The sequence below is a fragment of the Geotrypetes seraphini genome, chromosome 8 (genome assembly GCF_902459505.1).
Source record: "Geotrypetes seraphini chromosome 8, aGeoSer1.1, whole genome shotgun sequence".
Taxonomy (NCBI): domain Eukaryota; kingdom Metazoa; phylum Chordata; class Amphibia; order Gymnophiona; family Dermophiidae; genus Geotrypetes; species Geotrypetes seraphini.
In genome coordinates this window covers 161,198,551-161,217,340 of record NC_047091.1, presented here as the reverse complement: position 1 = coordinate 161,217,340, position 18,790 = coordinate 161,198,551, and the positions used below count along the sequence as shown (strand labels likewise).

The following is an 18,790-nucleotide window of genomic DNA, read 5'->3' as shown; positions in this document are numbered from 1 at the left end:
TCTCAGCAAGATTCTACCTAAAGAAAAAGTAGGCACACGTGGCCTGCTACCTATGTACCCTATGGTGGAAAAACAAAAAGCCCTCCAGCACCATCCTCGACCCCTGCCCATCCTGCCTCCTACTGTCCACAGAAGACACCATGGCAGAATCTATCCTCCCCATCATTAACTCCTCCCTCTCCACGGGGACAGTACCTCTCAGCTAGAAGTCGGCTATTATCAAACCCACTCTCAAAAAACCCACCTTCGACCCTAACGAACCCGGCAGCTACCACCCAGTCTCCAACCTCCCATTTGTTCCATACTCCTAGAACAAACAGTGCTCCACCGATTACACCCTTTCATTGAAGAACAAGCTGCCTGTCCCCGCACAATCTGGCTTCTGAACAGACCACAGCACAGAGTCAGTACTCCTGGATAGCATTGATGGACAGCTGGTCAATACTCGACAAAGTTAGCAATGCCCTACTACCTCAGCGCTGCCTTTGACACTGTCGACCACCACCTCCTCCTATCCAGACTATGACCTTGGAATCAAGGACTCTGCCCTCCAGTGGTTCACCTCCTTCCTTCACCAAAGAACCCAAACAGTACTACTAGGGCCGCACAAATCTAACCCCAAGCCTATCAAATACGGCATTCCCCAAGGCACCCTTCTATCCTCCCCTCCTATTTAACCTCTACATCAGACCCGTCATCGATATAGCCCAGAAGAACAACATTAAAACAGCAATATTCAATGCTAGTATGTTCCATCCTTGCTCTGGTCTGTACTATCTCAGCACTATTCGGGATAGTACTGGATGGTCTGAAAATCCAAGACGGCCCCTGACAATGCTACTTATCTCAGTAACAGGTGCTGTTACCAAGATAAGGAGTTTTGAATAATGGAGAAAAACTTTATTTAGAAGCAACAACAACAAAAATTCATTCGTCAGGCATCCCTTTTGTGCCATTATAAAGTGTGCAGAAAACTGATGTGAGATTGTATTTAGGGACAATACTGTTTTTCTTTTTAACACTGGGGTAGAGAGGATAGGAAAGATTTGATAATTTTAACTGAATGACCTATATATAATTTTTTTAATAACCCCCTTGCAAAAAGTACAATTGGATTAAGTCCAGAAACACTGTTTCAATGACAGAAGAAACTTAAGTCCATTTTAGCACTGCATCGAACATAGAAATATTACCTCAGCTTAGATACTGGAAATTAGATTTGATTGTGTGCATTTTCCAAATTTGAGCTCGTGGCACTTTAGACATTTTAGGTACATTAATTATTTCCCTGCCCAAACTGGTTTACAACTGAGTTGTGCCTGAGGCAAGGGAGGGTGAAATGACTTACCCAAGGTCACAAAGTGTCAGTGGGAGAAGTAATAACCTACTCCTCCAGCCCAGAACAGCAGAATAATAATAATAAAAAAAAAACATTAAAAAAACCAAACCAAAACATTGAAATTCTAATTTCTGGCTCAATGTCTTGCTTGGAATTCCAAATGAGCAAGAATCACCTCACTAGCATTCACACACTTTGGAGGCAGCTCTGTAACTGGGAGCCACAATTTAGGCACCTAATCCCATAATTGCATTTGGTTGCCAAGATTCCATACAGAATACTAGCCTAAGTTAGCATTTAAGCATGCCAATTAAAGCTATGTCAACAACAGGAACAAATGGGCACTCCAAATGGCACTTGCGTCCAACTTACAGTATTTCATCAGTTGTGAAGATAAGACACACATCTATGCTTTACGGAGATGGTGGTGGATGCCTGGAATGCGCTCCCGAGAGAGGTGGTGGAGAAGAAAACGGTGACGGAGTTCAAAAAAGCATGGGATGAACACAGAAGATCTAGTACAGGGCTGGACAACTTCAGTCCTCAAGGGCCAGAATCCAGACAGGTTTTCAGGATTTCCCCAATGAATATGCATTGAAAGCAGTGCATGCAAATAGATCTCATGCATATTCATTGGGGAAATCCTGAAAATCCGACTGGATTCCGGCCCTTGAGGACCGGAGTTGCCCACCCCTGATCTTGAATCAGAAAATAATAGTAAATATTGAAGAACTAAGGCCTGTACTAGGCAGACATGCAGGGTCTATGTCAGTATATGGCTGTTTGGTGGAGGATGGGCTGGGGAGGACGTAGATCAGGGATCTTAAAGTCCCTCCTTGAGGGCTGCAATCCAGTCGGGTTTTCAGGATTTCCCCAATGAATATGCATTGAAAGCAGTGCATGCACATAGATCTCATGCATATTCATTGGGGAAATCCTAAAAACCCGACTGGATTGCGGCCCTCAAGGAGGGACTTTGAGACCCCTGGCGTAGATGGACTGGAGTGAGCTTTGACGGAGACTTCAGTAGTTGGAACCTAAGAAGAGTACCGGGTAGAGTTTTGGATTCTTGCCCAGAAATAGCTACGGAGAAGAAGAAGAAAAAAAAAAAGCCTCCACAAATTTTTAGATTGAATCAGGTTAGGCAGACTGGATGGACCATAACATATCATACTTCTTAACTGCGTAACCATGAGTTCTACGCGGTTTACAAAAGATTCTAAATTAATTTATAACATTTTATTGAAGGAATCCAATAAATATACAATAATATAATACAATAAAATAATTACATTTATATCAATATTAATTTTCAAACATATGTCTATCATTCCTTTAAAATAAATTTCCATTTTACCCATTACATACCTTTATACCCTCCCCCTATTGCCTACCCCTTTCCCTTTCACCCCTCCCTCCCTTCCCCCCTCATTGTTTTTAATTATTATTATAACATTGTAATGAATGAATTAAACAAAAATACAATTCAAGTAATTACTATCATTCCTCCTATTCTCACCCCTATCCCAGAATGAAAGGTGACACCAAGTAGCAGGTATTAGAATGCAAAGAATGTTTGCAAAGCTTCAATGTAAAGCATTAAGAATCATACTTCTTGATCTTGAGGATAAATTCTGTATAATTAAAAACAATTTAAGAATGACAAAAAAAAAAATAAAAAATTTTGGACCAAGTATTTTGAAAAGAGATAAGTTTTCAGTCGAGTTCTGAAATGTTTATAACAAGCTCCAAGCAGTAACAATCGAAATTCTCTGTCGTGTGAAGCTGCTTGGAATGCTTAAGTATGGTCCAGAAATTTCTTATTTTTACAGCCCTGTACTGACAGAAAGGTGAATAGGGCATGAGACTTTCTACTATTTTTATACGATGCTAGAGAGAATCTATTAACCATATAAAACAGAGCAGTACCATACATAACCTTATAGCAAAAGCAACCCAACTTAAACAAAACACGAGCCTCCATTGGCAGCCAATGCAATTCACAATAAAATGGGTCTTTATCTGCTGTCATCTTACATGCACTCCCCTCCCTCTCATTTACATAAAACAGTTGTGCGCTCACATCATAAAATAGTGCCAAGCTCACACTTACGTAGACATGTAATTGTGCATTATACTAGTGTCACAAACTTTTTGAACTGCGGCACACTAGTTTAGGGGCTGCAGCTGGAAGGCACCCAGAAATGTGCGGACGTTGATGAGATGACATGTACATGCGCAGATGTCCTCCAGCCATGGCCCTGAGCCTCCTATTAATGTCGGTGTGGGGGTGCTGCAGAAGGAGATGTGAGAAGGAGCAGAGGCGCCCGTGCCAGCTTACAGGATGCAAGAGGCACATCCTGTAAGCAGTCAGCCGGCACCTCTCCTCCTTGCCGACATCTCGGGGTACACCTGGAATCTGCCAGGGCACACCAGTGTGCCGCAGCACACACTTTGCGATACACTGCATTTTATGCTTGTATATCCTGGTATTCTGTGACCACCCAAAAATGACACCCCATTATTGAATGGAGGTGCTTAGTCCAATAGGTATTACTGCTTCTCCCAGATGACCTCTCATTGTATATTAATGTGCCGATGTTTCGTTATCCAAAAATGTGTTTCAGTTGAACTTTTCCCTCCGTGTATGGATTACTTACTGGGATAATTTGTCCACACACTCCCACTGGCTCATGTCTTGTGTAGCAAAAGTAATCACCATCTATAGGAATGGTTTTTCCATGACATTTATCAGCCCAACCAGCAAAATATCTACAACAGCAAAAACACATTTTATAACCATAAACCAAGATGAAATCCTGAATACCACACACACTTTATTAGAGCTCAAGGGTTTTGGTTTTGTTTTGTTTTTAAGATCCTAAACCGCGTGGCTTCTTTTCATAGCTCTTTGATGTAAATATGCTTAATCTGAATACATACAACTTGTTTAGCTTATCTGTGCATCTTCATTAGACAGTCTCTGAATTTTTTCTGTATACCTATACAGCATGTGTACATCCGATATGCTACAAAAATAAGCAGTAGTAACTAATCTTCCTACACTGAGGGAAAAAAAAAAAAAAAAAAGAAAACCATACTTATGCAAGAAGCTGCCAGCACTTTACAACTTTTGGCTGAAAACCCCCCCAAAAACCCAGCCTTGCCCTTATTTTCAAGGGTAAGTGCTAGGTCTGAGCTTGCCTTCATTCCCCAATCTGGATCCAATCAGTAAACCGTCATGGAATTTATGCTCTTTATTTATTTTCTTTAATGCACAAAGCTGTGCTTGTAAAGGGCCAAGGAAGGAGGCAGATTTTTGTGTTTTTTTTTTTTTTTGCAAAGCAGAACAATTCATCCCGCCATCTTCTTCAATATATCTGAACAGTTATTGCAAAGGCAAGATAAGACAACCAAAAGCCCTAAAAGGTATAGGATACATCATCATTCCAAATGAAAAACTCAAAACTCATTCCTTGCTGCCTTTTTAGACAACAAAACAGTTTTAGATTAGTTTATTGATCTACTTTCTACACTGTCCTTTAACAAGAAATTGGGTATGAAAGAAGGTTGTCCCCCAACAGATTCATCCCGAGTCCCCAACAGATTCATCCCGGATCCCATACCCCCTGAAGAACATCTCAATTCATTTACATATAGTTTAGAGGAGATGCATATTTTCTGTAAATATGAATTTGCATACCTCAAACATTTTACCACCAATTCCAAATCCACTGCATAAGATATGGTGTATGGCTTCCCATTATCCAGGGTCTCCAAGGTCTAAAACAAGAGAATTGTGTGAGTATAGCATTTTTCCATATTAAAATGCAGAAGTAACAAGAAAATGGACCACACCACAAATTATACTTAACTAAAACAAAAAAATAGGGTTCCAACATTAATGTGGAAGTTTATTCCAGCAGTGTTTCATGCTCAGTTGGAAGCAGGTTGCAATTTCATTGAAGCAGTGAATGTTGTCTGCCAGGGCCATCTCTAGAATCCAATATTCATGGGTTCCGAACCTAGTCACTAGCAATGAAACAGGACTAAAGGCGGCACAGTACATTCAGTATGGCATACACAGTTTAATAGAATAAACATATCCCCCCAACCTTCCTCAAGGATATAGTGAAATTATTAGCTCCTTACCATAAGGTTTGAGACCTTTATGCATCATGGAGGGAGACTTCACACCACTCTGGGGCGGTATGCTGGAAGGGGAAGTTGAGGGTGATTGGGGGTTCTTGGCTTGGGGGGGTTGAAGGAGAACTGGAAGAAGTCTAGAACTCTGTGAACCTTTTATAAGTCTTTTGGATCAATGTATTTTGGGCGGCTTTGCTGACTTTCTCATTGTGATGGGTAGGAGGGGTTGGGGTTTATATGGGGTCCCTTGCAATCATATCTCATCTTTGTTAATCTTCAGTATTGTTTTGTTTCTTTATGGCATTAAGATATGTATTGATTGGAGGTCTATATTGACCTCTGGTTGTGCTCTTGTTTCCGTATGTTTTTTCTTGGTGGCTTAGGAGACTTCACGCCAAACTTGTGCTTTGGATCAAGGATTGGCTGAATACGACTCATCAATTAAAAGATACCATAAAGAAGAATTAAGATTTTACTGTACTTCCAATGCATGCGGTAGCCAAAACTCGACTGCGTCAGGTGTTTTATTCTACTAACTAGTCTTTAAGCCCGTTACATTAACGGGTGCTAGAATATGTGTGTGTGTGTGTGTGTATTTCTATCTCTCTCTCTCTCCTTAGCCTGTTTCTGTATTTATTTATTTCTGTCTTTCTTTTTCCTCAGCTGTCCACCATGCAGTACCTGTTTCCTGCTCCCCCTGTCCAGCATTAGTCCTCCGTTCCTCCCCCCCTTCCATCAGCACCTCTTCCCCTGTCCAGCAGTACCTCTTTTCTTTTTCCCCTGTCCAGCAGTAGGCCTTCCTTCCTTTTTTTTGCCCCCCCACCCGTCCATGAGCACCTCTTCCCCTGTCCAGCAGTATCTATTTTCTTTTTCCCCTGTCCAGCAGTAGGCCTCCCTTCCTTTTTTTGCCCCCCCCTCCAAAAGCACCTCTTCCCCTGTCCAGCAGTACCTGTTTTCTGTTTCCCCTGTCCAGCAGTAGACCTCCCTTCCTTTTCCCCCCCCTCCATCAGCACCTCTTCCCCTGTCCAGCAGTAGGCTTCCCTTCCTTTATTTGCCCCCCCTCTCCATCAGCACCTCTTCCCCTGTCCAGCAGTACCTCTTTTCTGTTTCCCCTGTCCAGCAGTAGGCCTCCCTTCCTTTTTTTTTTGCCACCCCCCCCTTCCCCCGGTCCATCAGTACTTCTTCCCATGCCGACATCTGGCTAAAGCTGCCGCAGCCTGCAGGCACTGACAGCCTCTGCGGCCTGCTCCCACGCCCTCCTCGCCATCGCTTGCCGTGCCGTCCTCCCCCCTGGGAAGCTTCGTTTCGGCTTCGGCAGCCTTCTGTCTGCGGGCCGCCCGCCCGTGTTTAAATGGAAAGCCGCCGACTTACCTTAAATCAAGAGGGAGCTGCTTAAAGGCTAACAGCTCCCTTTTTTTTCAAACCCGTCGTCGTGGCTCCGTGCACTGAGAGTCGGGGGTGAGGAAGGCCGGCGCAACCTCACGGCTACCCCCAGCTGAGTAACTTTTCTTTTTTAGTTGAAAGCCGCCGCTACAGCTCCTCTCTCGATCCTGGTGCAGTTCAATAGAGGAGCCACGGCGGCGGCTTGAGCATAAGCGTGAGAGAGCCGTGGGCGCGCATGCGCAGTCGTGTTTCCGCGACGGGATCAGGGAACACGATTTTTTTAGTGCGCATGCGCGTCCTACCATTTTATTATATTAGATAAACTCATATGTATAGTATACTGTTTGAATTGTGCCTTCACTGGTCAAGCCTTATTGTCCTGGTTTACTACTGCAGCAGACTTCCACTACATGAGTCAGGACCTCTGCCTGGGAGAAGACACAAACAAAGAGGAAACCTCTGGGCATTTAAAAATGACAGAACCACCCCTGCAAATAATAAAACCAAAGAGCAGATCAGAAGCACATTTGAACAACTTACATAATAAAATGACAGCTGATAAAGACCCAAAGGTCCATCCAGTCTGCCCAGTAGTCACACATCATATATCCATTGTTAAATTGCCTTTTCTTTAATATTTCTGGACAATAGACCATAGAAGTCCACCCCGTACATATTTTTAGGTTCCCACTGCTGGAGTTGCCATTGAAACCCCCTCCAGCCTATCCTAACCATCCTATCACTGGAGCTTCTATCAAAGCCCTCCCCAGCAAATCCTAAACCAAATCACCATATATGGCACACAGACCATGCAGAATTGCCTAGTACCGGACTTAATTTGTTTTATACCATTCATTTTCTAATTAGAGATCCTTTTTGATCATCCCACACTCTTGAATTCTGTCACCATTTTTAATCTCCACCACCACCCTCAGAAGGGCATTCCAGGCATCTACCACCTTCTCCGTGAAAAATAATTTCCTAACATTACTCCTAAGTCTGCCATCCTGCAACCTCAACCCTCTAGTTTTACCATTTTCCTTTCTCTGGAAAAGATTTGTTTCTATATTAATACCTTTCAAGTATTTAAACATCTGTATCATATCTCACCTGTCCCTCCTCTCCTCTATTTAGGTCTTCCAATCTCTTCTTGTACATCTTCAGGTGCAAGCCCCATACCATTTTTGTTGCTTTTCTCTGGACCGCTTCAAGTCTTTTTACAGCCTTAGCCAGAAATGGTCTCCAACACTGTACTCCAGGTGGGGCCTCACCAACAACCTGTACAGGTGCCATCAATACCTTCTTTCTTCTGCTGGTTATGCCTCTTTCTATACAGCCCTGCATCCTTCTGGCTACAGCCACTACCCTATCACACAGTTTTGTTGCCTTTAGATCCTCAGAAACTATCACTCCAAGGTCCCTCTCCCCATCCGTGCATATCGGCCTCTCACCTCTCAGCACAACCTCTCAGCACATAGGGTTCCCTCGGATTTCTACTCCCTAAATGCATCACTCTGCCCTTCTTCACATTGAATTTTAGTTGCCAAACATTAGACCATTCTTCTAACTTTTGCAGATCCTTTTTTATGTTTTCTACTCCCTCTGAGGTGTCCACTGTTACAAATCTTGGCATCCTCCTCAAAAGGCAAACCTACCTACTAACCCTTCAGCAATGTTGCTTACAAATATATTGAACAGAATCGGCTCCAACACCGATCCCTGAGGCACTCCACTACTCACCTCTCCTTCCTCCAACTTGCTTATAGAAGACAACCTGAAGGGGCAGGAGCAAGCCTACTGGGAAGAAGGTGGAACTGAAAGATGTGTAAAATCATTCTGCAAGTAACTTGCGCATAACCCTAGCATTCAGGACTACTAGACACATTGCACTAGAACTTCCATTACAGCACTGAAAACAAAATACTGTACTGTACTTATGTAATTAAATGTGCCTTGCGCAGCCAGACTGCAGAGTCATCCTTAAACGAAACAGTGCAACACAGATACTCACAGCCAAGTAAGCTTTATCTCGCTCTATCAAGTCGGCAAGGCGATTCAGAAGCATGCCTCTGTGAGAAGCATCCATCCGCCTCCAAGGGGAGCCCAGCTTAAAAGCTTCTTTTGCTGCCTTCACTGCCTTATCCACATCTGTCTGCAAGAGAAAAAAAAAAGTTACAAGCCTAAAACAACCTTACTGAATAAGTAGCGGGAAAATTAAACTTTCACAGGGAGAGCCACTAAAGATCCAGACTCCTTTACTGGCTAGCAAAGTGGAGTCTACTGATGTTTCTACACTTGGAATCAAGGAGTTCCTGTGTCGCATTTGATCCAGCACCATCCAGACAGCAAAATTGCATTAAACTTTTACATTGCTACATTTTAGTCCAGTCTCCCGCAAACTTATTTTTGCTCTGGCATCCTAACGGAGCAAATGTTTTTCTGTGGCAAATCAACCACCCCACCCCGCCCTGCTCTGCCCCTATCCCAGCCTCACTCCACACGAACCTCGTCTTATTTTCCCTGAGCTTGGAGCTGTGTCTGGTGGGCCTCCGAGCACCTGTGGACATCACGTCAACATCCGTGCATGATCAGAGGCCCTCCAGACACAGCCCAGAGCTCAGGGAAAATGAGACGAGTTTCGTGTGAGGGATGGAGAGGCGCTGATGCCAGAAGTGACTCGATCCCTGGCGGCACACCTGGAATCTCACCACAGCTTGCAATTCACTGTTTTAGTCCGAGGTCAGCCTGTTAAGATTAAAAACTCAAATTATAGATACATTCTAGCAAAGTATTTGGTTAGAGGCGACATATAGGGAGGAAAAGAAGATGGCAAGAGATTCAAGTTTTTAGTGCCTAGGGAAGGGGATCTGGAGGCAGGTCTGTAGCCTACAGAGTATAGCAAGAAATAGATACAGTATGACATCTCCACATACTGACATTAACCAACGAGGAGTAATTTGTGAAGGAATTCACTCAAGATGGTGTAGAGAAAGAATTAGTCAATTACAGCAGTAAAAATATTCAAATTATCGTATAAACCCATCCGAGTATAAACAGAGATCATTTTTAACCCCCAATTTAGGGGAAAAATGGTAACTCAAATATAAACCGAGGGTTTAGTTTCCTTGGTTAGGCCTGTTCATTTGGGTAGAATGGTTTTGGGGCATAGAAGATGTGATGTAGTATTTGGCTTTCTATACAGTTACAAAAAAAAAAAAAAAAAAAAAAAGAAGAAAAGAGAACTGCCCTCCCTGCCCCACAGAACTCCCTGAAGCTGCTGGCACCTTCAGGGCTTCCCTTGCCAGCTCAGCAGATAGCAGCTGAGCCGGCAGGGGAAGCCCCCAAGCAGCTTTGGGGAGTCCTTCAGCTCAGCAGGGCAGAGAGAGCAGCTCATCTGACAGAAGGGAGGAGCTATTCCTAGCGATTGCTCTTCTGAGCAAGTGCCAGGCACTATTAGCATGCATATAAACTTCGCAAAATCGCTCCTATTATTTTTTTTACTATGGTGTCTGCTGCTTTGTGCACCTGGTCCCAAGTCCCTTCCCAGACAGGGATTATATTGTGGCCATAGCTTCACTTTTTCTCTCTCTCTAACAGAAGATCACATTAGGTCTCCCCTATGACCCAACCCCTTCTCCTCAGGGCACTCTGTGCTTCAGAGGGTAGCTGGGAACATACTGGCAACAACCACAGTGACTGAAACCCTCGCGGCTCGGATTCAACACCAGGATGGCAATAGGGCTTTCAAAGTCATTAATGTCAAAGCATCCAACAACTGTACGTCTGGCTTCAGCTCATTTCATTGCCTCCTTATGTGGTGTAGCTTGCCTATTTACTTCTATATTATTGATCCAGAAATAAAAACTAGTTGACAGCATAAATTCTTTTTACTTATCGTTTTAATGCAGTGTCTCTAGAATGCCCCGACGGGACCTATTTCGCCTAAAAGGGCTTTCTCAAGGGTTCGTGGAGGTGCTCAAAAGCGGCATCCTTCCTCATTTAGGGCTAGAGCAAAACTAAATGAGGAAGGATGCCGCATTTGAGCACCTCCACGAACCCTTGAGAAAGCCGAAACGGGCCCCGTTGGGGCATGCTAGAGTCACTGCATTAAAATGATAAGTAAAAAGAATTTATGCTGTCAACTAGTTTTTATTTCTGGATCAATAATATAGAAGTAAATAGGCAAGCTACACCACATAAGGAGGCAATGAAATGAGCTGAAACCAGAAGTACAGTTGTTGGATGCTTTGACATTAATGACTTTGAAAGCCCTATTGCCATCCTGGTGTTGAATCCGAGCCGCAAGGATTTCAGTTGCTGTGGTTGTTTCCATTTGTCCTCACTTTTTCATCTTCTACACCTTTTAGTGTTTACTAAGTAGAACATACTGGCAACCCCTGGGCTTTCTTCTCTCCTCATCCTACAGTGCAGGGAGCAAAGGGACTATTTTGGTGTCTGATTTGCATATTTTTTGTTTCAAGGATCTTCTCTTGCTCCACATACAGTACGGAAAAGTCCCTAGTGCCAGTCTTCTGCTTTTTTCCTTTACCACTTTGACTGGTTATCTTTCATAAAGCTGTTGTTGGTGGGAATAGTAATGTCCCAGGTGGTCACAACGTCTTTGTTCTATCAGGGTCATGATCCTTGTTTTTTAAAAGGTACAACAATGTTATGATGTCTACACAATTTTTGGTAGATGACCCATGCTGCCCTTGTTAATGTGAACAAGGATGGGGGCTAGAGTCCAGAAAACATGTAGGTTCAAGGGAACAAAACCCAATTATGTTATTAAGAATTCCAGGTATGAGGGGTCCTGTTTACCATCACAAGCAAGAGAGAAAACAAACTACTCCTATGTAGCAAAGTCCTCCCTTGGTCCTCCTTCAGGCACTGGGCAGCCTAGATGAGCCATTTGGCCATTCTGCCGTTATGCTTCTACGTGCCATGGTCTCTTGTCAACAATAGTCACCAGCCTTCCTCCGGCTAGATCACGAATACAGATCTTCAAGGTTCCAAGCTAAACTTGGCCTACCTGGCAGTTTACAGACATGGGGTGGAGACTCACACAATGGGAATTTCCTGCTTCCCTCTGGCCTTTTAGTTTTTATACTTCCTGACTCCACCCTTCTTCTGTCACTTTCCTTGTGGGCAGGACTACGAGTCTGACTGAGGAAGTGTCCTATAAACTCCCTCACACTGTACATTGCCTTTATTATGTCTATCTCAGCTGCCATCTCTTCATTCTTATGTTCTTCAATTTGGATTGTAAGCTCTTTTGAGCAGGGACCATCTCGTGTGTGTTTGATGTACAGCGCTGTGTGCGTCTGGTAGCGCTATAGATATAAGTAGTAGTAGTAGGTTCAGATGTGTCCTAAGTGGGGTAAATCCACCTTCTGCTGTTCTACACGCTTCCTACTGAACCACCTCTAATGAGAAAGGGACAAAGCTCCTCCAAAACTCAGAACTTTTATTCATCCCTCCAAAAACTCGTTTCAGTGCCATCGGGACACTCTCAGACAGACCCTCTCCCCTCCCTTTTCTGAAGCAGGAGCCTGGAATGTTCTGTTACTGTATAAGCAAGCATATTTTGGCAGCCTGCTACACACTCAAATATGATAAAATGAAATCAAGGTCTTTACCATGTTTGCAAAGCAGGAAACTTGCTGAGTCACTGCAGGCTTTTTATCAGTAGCTAACAAGACTGTAGCAAAGAGGGTTTTTTTGTGCGAGCTTTCGTGCTCTGAAGCTTAGCAACATATTTAAGAGACAGTCCCCTACTCAGTACAGTAGAACTTACAATCTAAAATTAACAGACAACAGGACAAGTAGGAGCTTAGGGAGCTTCTCAGGGTGATTAGGCGAGAAGGGGTTACGAGTTAAATGCATTCTCAAAGAGGGCGGTTTTTACTCTGGATTTGAATAGTTCCAGGGACGGAGCTTGATGTACTGACTCAGGCAGTTTGTTTCAGGTGTATGGTGCAACAAGAGAAAGGCCAAAGTCTGGAGCTGGCAGTAGAAGAGAAGGGTACAGATAAGAGATTTGCCTGACGAACAAAGTTCCTGGGGAAGAGTGTAGAGAGAGGCAGAGGAGAGATAGGCAAATCAGAAGGAAATAGAGAGCAGAGAAGTATAGAATGGGGGAATAGAGTAGGTACAGAGGGTGATATTAAGCATCTACCCCAAAACAAAAATCAAACTATATTGGAAGAAAGGAGTGAAGAAAAAACAAGATGTCAAGAGGAGGAAGATGACATTAAGGCAGGCAGGAACTGAGAAAGAAGTGGAGGTGGTCTCAGAGAAAAGAAAGTGTTATGGTGCGCACAGGTTTGAAAGGTAAGAGAGTTGTATTGATGGGCCAGGATGGACTGGAAGGCATAGCACGAGTGTGGTGTAGATGATCTGAGAGTAGGAAGGTAAACTTTGGCGATAAGCTGGGAAGGGAGAGAGACTGGTGGGACTTGCAATGCTATCCCTAGCATTTCTTTTACCCATAAGTCCTCCGTGGGTGGCACCACCTGCTGTGCTCTTTATGTAAAGACAGCTTGATCAGTTCTGTTAACACCCCACCATGCTTTAATTTCTTTTATATGAATTTGGTAAATGTGTGGCGAGTTGAGGCTCCCCCCAAATCATTTTGAAAGGTTGGCTCCTATGTAGTGTTACCAGATGTCCAGGAAAACCCAGATCCGCTCTCTTTTTAGAGGACTGTCTGGGTGCCTGGGTTTTCCAAAACCCAGCAGTTTGTCCAGGTTTTGGAAAACCCTGAGCTCAGGGCCGCGTATGGAGGGCTTCTGCGCACGCACGTACATTGACGTGATGTCGCACGCATGTGTACGACATCAGTGTGTCAACATTTGCGCACATAAGGAGGTCCTCCAGACGTGGCCCCCGAGCTCAGGGAAGACGATACAAGGTTCGTGTGGGGGTGAAACAGGGCAGGGCCAGGGTTGTTTTTTTTTTTTTAAGAGGAAATCCTATGCCCTCCTATGTGGGTTTCCTGGCACATAGGGCCCTGTGCTAACTGCTGCTTCTTTCGTGCTTTAGATAAGTGTGGGGAGGAGAGGGGGAAAGGGAGCAGGATACTGCTAGTTTATTCATATCTGAAATCATAAAATACCGGATGCAAGGCTCTGCCCCATTCCACCCCTCAGACCTACCCCCGCTACAGACTTGTTTCTTTCCTGCCGGGTCTAGAGGGCCTCCGAGCATATGCGGATGTGTATGATTTCTTCAGCGCATGCTCAGAGGCCCTCCAGATGTAACGGGCTTTCCAAAACCCGGAGAAACTACCGGGTTTGGAAAGTCTGTCTGGGCACCCAGACATGTCCAAGTTTTCCCCAGACATCTGGTAACCCTAATCTGGGGTCATGTTAATATTAAGAGTTTGGAAAGCACAGAGGTAGCCTTGCAATAGTCAGAGTGAGGTTTGGCCAGTCTCTCTTCAGGACTGTAAAGCTTAACATTCTGCAGTCCTGGTTATTGCAGTGTGTTGCTGTGTCTGGGTAGGTAGAACTGATGTTTCAGCCATCATGCTGTAGCTTTCATCAGAGTGTACTGTGAGGTCTGCTGTTTGTCTTTATATATAGTGGGTCCTTAAATTTGATTGGCTGGGGTTTAAGGTGATTAAGGCAGGAAATTCCATTGGTCACAAGCTTCTGTTTTGTAACAGTCCTCTTGATGTAAACCGCCTAGAACTAATATGGTACGGCAGTATACAAGAATAAAGTTATTATTATTATTATTAATAACGTCTGAGTGGCGGTGGTTTGGAATCAGGACCTTGCTTCTACTGAGCAGATTACTGGTGAGAACTTGCGCCTCCTCATGCGACATCTCCCGCGTCTGACTCGCTCGATCGTATTGCAGGAACAGCACTACAAATTCTTGTTGAGACTTTACATCTCCCCGTACAGGGCGCTGGTTGCTGGTATTGCTGCTCATGCTGAATGCCCTAAGTGTCATTCTGCACCAGCTGATTTGTTTCACATGTTTTGGTCCTGTGACAGAATACAAACCTTCTGGTCTTTTGTTGGTTTTCATCTGCAGACGATTATAAAGAAAAGAATTCCCCTTAGGGCGGATGTTTTCCTTTTTTACCACTTTACCTCTTTGGGATTCTCTAAGGGTAATTCCTTATTGCTGAAAAAAGCCTTGTTATTGTCTTGTAAATGCATCCTTTTGTTATGGAGGCAGGCAGAGGTGCCCACCCTTACAATGTGGAAAAATGAACTGTTTACCTTGTTGAAGTATGAATATTTGGATACTAAGAATTGTGGCCCTGGTCAATGGAGGAAATTCCGTGCGGTTTGGGACAGTTTGTCCCATGGCGCCCAAAGTGCTCTTTTGAATTTCTGACACTGGAGTGCTTGGAGGGGTGGGATTTGGATTCTTGGTTGGGATCGTTTGTCTCCGCGCAGACACCACGCGGTAGACCCTTTTATCATGTGCTTGGTTAGTTTCTGGCTGTTTCTGGACTATGGTATATTTCTTTGTATTTTCATTTTCATAATAAAAACTTGAAAAAAAAATGTCTGACAGGAAAGAGGATGGAAATGTTCTGACTGTAGGGGGGAGGGGATAGAGGATAATTTTCTGGAGATCATATTGTAAAACTTTGAGAGAACATTCTGCAGTCCACTGATCAAAAATTACTACTTAGCACTGAATTTTCGGATCTCTCCAGCCTTGACTTGCATACAGAGAAATTGGAACTGGGTCAAGGTCCTGCCCTGGCTGTACACACCCTAGCAAGTGCCACCTATCTTTAACCTCCCCTAGCACTAGCTACGTATTGTGAAACTCTAGATAGTAATATCGGTAGGAAACCTTGCAATTTTACCCGCTAGTTGTCTGCAGAATTAGATTCTATTTTTCTTATTCACTTTGTGTCTAACCAGTAAGTGTGAACCCCAGTATCTTTCTTTTTTTTAATTTGGTTTGCAGTAGTTTTAGGGAGGGTGGAACACCTGAGTTTTACAGGATCTGAGTGTCCCTGGAAACCACCAAGGAACGGTAGGATAGCAAGCAAGGACCCAACTGGATGGCAGGGAGTTGCCAGTGAAGAGCAGGTGCACAGATGCAGTCAGATATGAGCAGAGCTTGGCATCTCTGGGGTTAACTCCCGTCTGGGTTACCCCGGATATGTCCTCTTTTCTAAGTGACTGTTGGACCCCCAGGCAGTTTTGTAGATTGTAGCAGTTTGTTCAGTTTTCAGGAGATGGGCTGTGCTTGTGATGAGTGGTTACCTCGAAGAAAGCCAATTTTCTTTTCATGAGTTGCAATAGGAGGCTGGAGGCAGACCTAAAGAACACAGACATGCGTGTATGAGCCAACAGCATCAGAGATCACCTGATGTATTGGCACATGCATGTGGCAAACCCTCTTGCTGCACATACACTGCACCAGGAAATTGGAGAGATGCTCAGCTCATCCTGCAGAGTTCCTGACTGAAGTCTGTGGTCTTCAACTTATCTGCTTCCCTGATAGCTGAACAAGATTTCAACTGCGCTGCACTTACTCTTCAGCAGCCTGCCTGAGCTGACAGTATCACTACGAGACCACCTGCTCAGAGATAGCACCTGCGGCCTGCAGGGCTCTCTGCTGGCTCACCGACACTCTGCAGCTCCTCCCCTTCCCTCCAGCAACCTGAGCGAGGCTGACAGAGCCCCAGCACAGCCAGAGAAATTGCTGCAGTGCACTACCTGCCTCAAGATAAAAGCGAGGGTTGCACAAGAGCAGAATTACTGACAATGGGGAAACTGTAGGGCTGGGCCCAAGGAGACGAGACTAGTTCAATTGAACTTGGAGGAGTTATACCATCGATTTAAAAAAACCTAACGTGGCTTTGTAAAAGGGGAGGATAATTAGTTCATACCCAAGGCTGAAATTTTGCAGGATTATGCAAATTTATACCTCTTAGATAAAGGGATATCAACAAGTCACATATCCCACTTTGGTACCTTTTCATTCAGTGGGTTTTATATATATATATATATATCCTCCCAAGTCCTTTCAAAAGAGGAGAGAAGGCTTCAGATTTTGGGGAGTGGAGTCCTAGAAATTTTGCACTCCATCTCTCATACTTTTCAGATGTTTCCCAAAAGGGCTCACAATCTAAAGTGCCTATGAGAAAAAGATCATCATTCATATATTAAAAGATAAAAATAGAAAGAAGATGAGAAGGAAGAAGGAGCCCCAGAGAGATGTAGAGAGCCGGGGAAAGTGAAGCAGAGTGGTTACATTGTAGAGAAAAAGATAGAATACTAAATCTAACAAGAAAAATATAAAATTACTATATCAGCAGGAGAAAAGAAATAGAAAAAAATAAAAATAAAACAAACCCAGCTAAATAATATGAATAGTCGGAGGGGGAAACTGCAATTGGTGGGAGATGCTCGTTTGCGGATTATGAAGATTATCGCATAGAGTTCCTAAGTGTTGATGAAATAGAATGGATTTCAATAGTTTTCGGAAGAAGAAGTAGGATGTTTCCTTGAGGAAGCTGTGAAGCATGGCGTTCCAAAGGTTAGGATCTGTATATGAGAGAGAGCACTTTCTAGATGTTTGTAGTTTTATTAATCTTGGTCAAGGGACTTTCAAATCAAATTGTGTCGAATAAGGATAAAACTTGTCATCAAAAAAACTTGTATTGTACTATCTAATCTAATCTAATCTTAATTTTATATACCGAATCTACTCCCTAAGGAACTCGACTTGGTTTACAGTTCGTAAAACATGAAACATAACAAGTAAAAAACTGTGGGATACAAACAGAAATTGGTTAGATTAGATGGATGGAAAAAGTTAGAAAAATGTATGTTGAATTGCTTAAAATTACTATACGATAGCTAAAATCAAATTAACTATTGTGAAAACAACCAGGTTTTAAAATTTTTTCGAAATTGAAATAATTGGTCTACCAGTCTTAAAGAATCTGGAAGTCCATTCCAAATTCTCACCAATTTAAAAGTAAAAGATTTACTAAGGGGTCCTTTTATCAAGTCGCGCTAGCAGGGTTAGCACTCTGACATTTCATCACGTGCTAACTCCCGCGGCCGGCTAAAAACCTAACGCCTGCTCAATGTAGGCGTTAGCGGCTAGCCCGGCAGGCAGTTTAACGCACGGTATTACGCGCGTTAAACCCTTACCGCAGCTTGATAAAAGGGCCCCTAAGCTTCCCAGTGCATTTAATACCTTTCAGAGAAGGAAATGCTAATTTGTGAATTGTTGCAATTCTTGAATAGCAGGATATAAAGGAATTCCCACTAAGGGGAATCAAAGAGTTAAATATTCCATAAAGGAGTTTGGAAACCACAAGCACACTTGGCAAATTGTAAACCTCTTAACTGTACATTATGTACTGTATGTTAACCTGAAACTCGTTCTGTGCTCTTTGGAGAGAACAGGATGGAAAAATTAATTAAATAAGATTCGGGCAGAGCCAGAAAACTTTGTTAGGGTATAGGGAAAGGTGGGTGGCCAAATATCAGAGGACAGTGCTGGCATGTTTGATAACAGCCTTCAGTGAAAGTTTGTTGGTGAAAAATAAGCAGAACCTCCATATGGAACGATGAAAGGCGAGATTGGGGTGGGCAGTCTTCAGGGAGAAATTAAAAGCTAAGAGGCATAAGAAATATCATAAATTGGAAGATTACATTACCTTCTTTAAATACTTGAAATTGGATTGAGAGGAAAGGAGAGGATGGGGAGGAGGAAGAGTTCATGAAAAAATTATTTTATGCTCGACTAGCAAACTAAGAAAACAATACAAAACAATGTTAAAAAAAAAATATGAAAAATAACATTCACTCTGCCATTGATCCATCAATTTTAGGTTAATCCTTAAGTCATCCAACTAGGAGCTGAGGAGTTAATGGAGTATTCATCAAGGATATCCTGAAAACCAAACAATTACAGCTCTTT

The 18,790-nt window shown here is 43.3% G+C and overlaps 1 protein-coding gene across 1 annotated transcript in view; it reads right to left on the bottom strand.

Annotated features, from left to right (window-relative positions):
• Positions 1 to 18,790, bottom strand: part of ALDH2 (aldehyde dehydrogenase 2 family member) — a 60,120-nt gene that overhangs the window by 17,740 nt on the left and 23,590 nt on the right. Inside the window, exons 3-5 of the mRNA XM_033954914.1 lie at positions 8,880 to 9,020; positions 5,043 to 5,122; positions 4,000 to 4,111 (exon numbers count right to left, since the gene is read on the bottom strand). Of these exons, the coding sequence (XP_033810805.1) occupies positions 4,000 to 4,111; positions 5,043 to 5,122; positions 8,880 to 9,020 (333 nt within the window). The remainder of the gene's footprint in view (positions 1 to 3,999; positions 4,112 to 5,042; positions 5,123 to 8,879; positions 9,021 to 18,790) is intronic.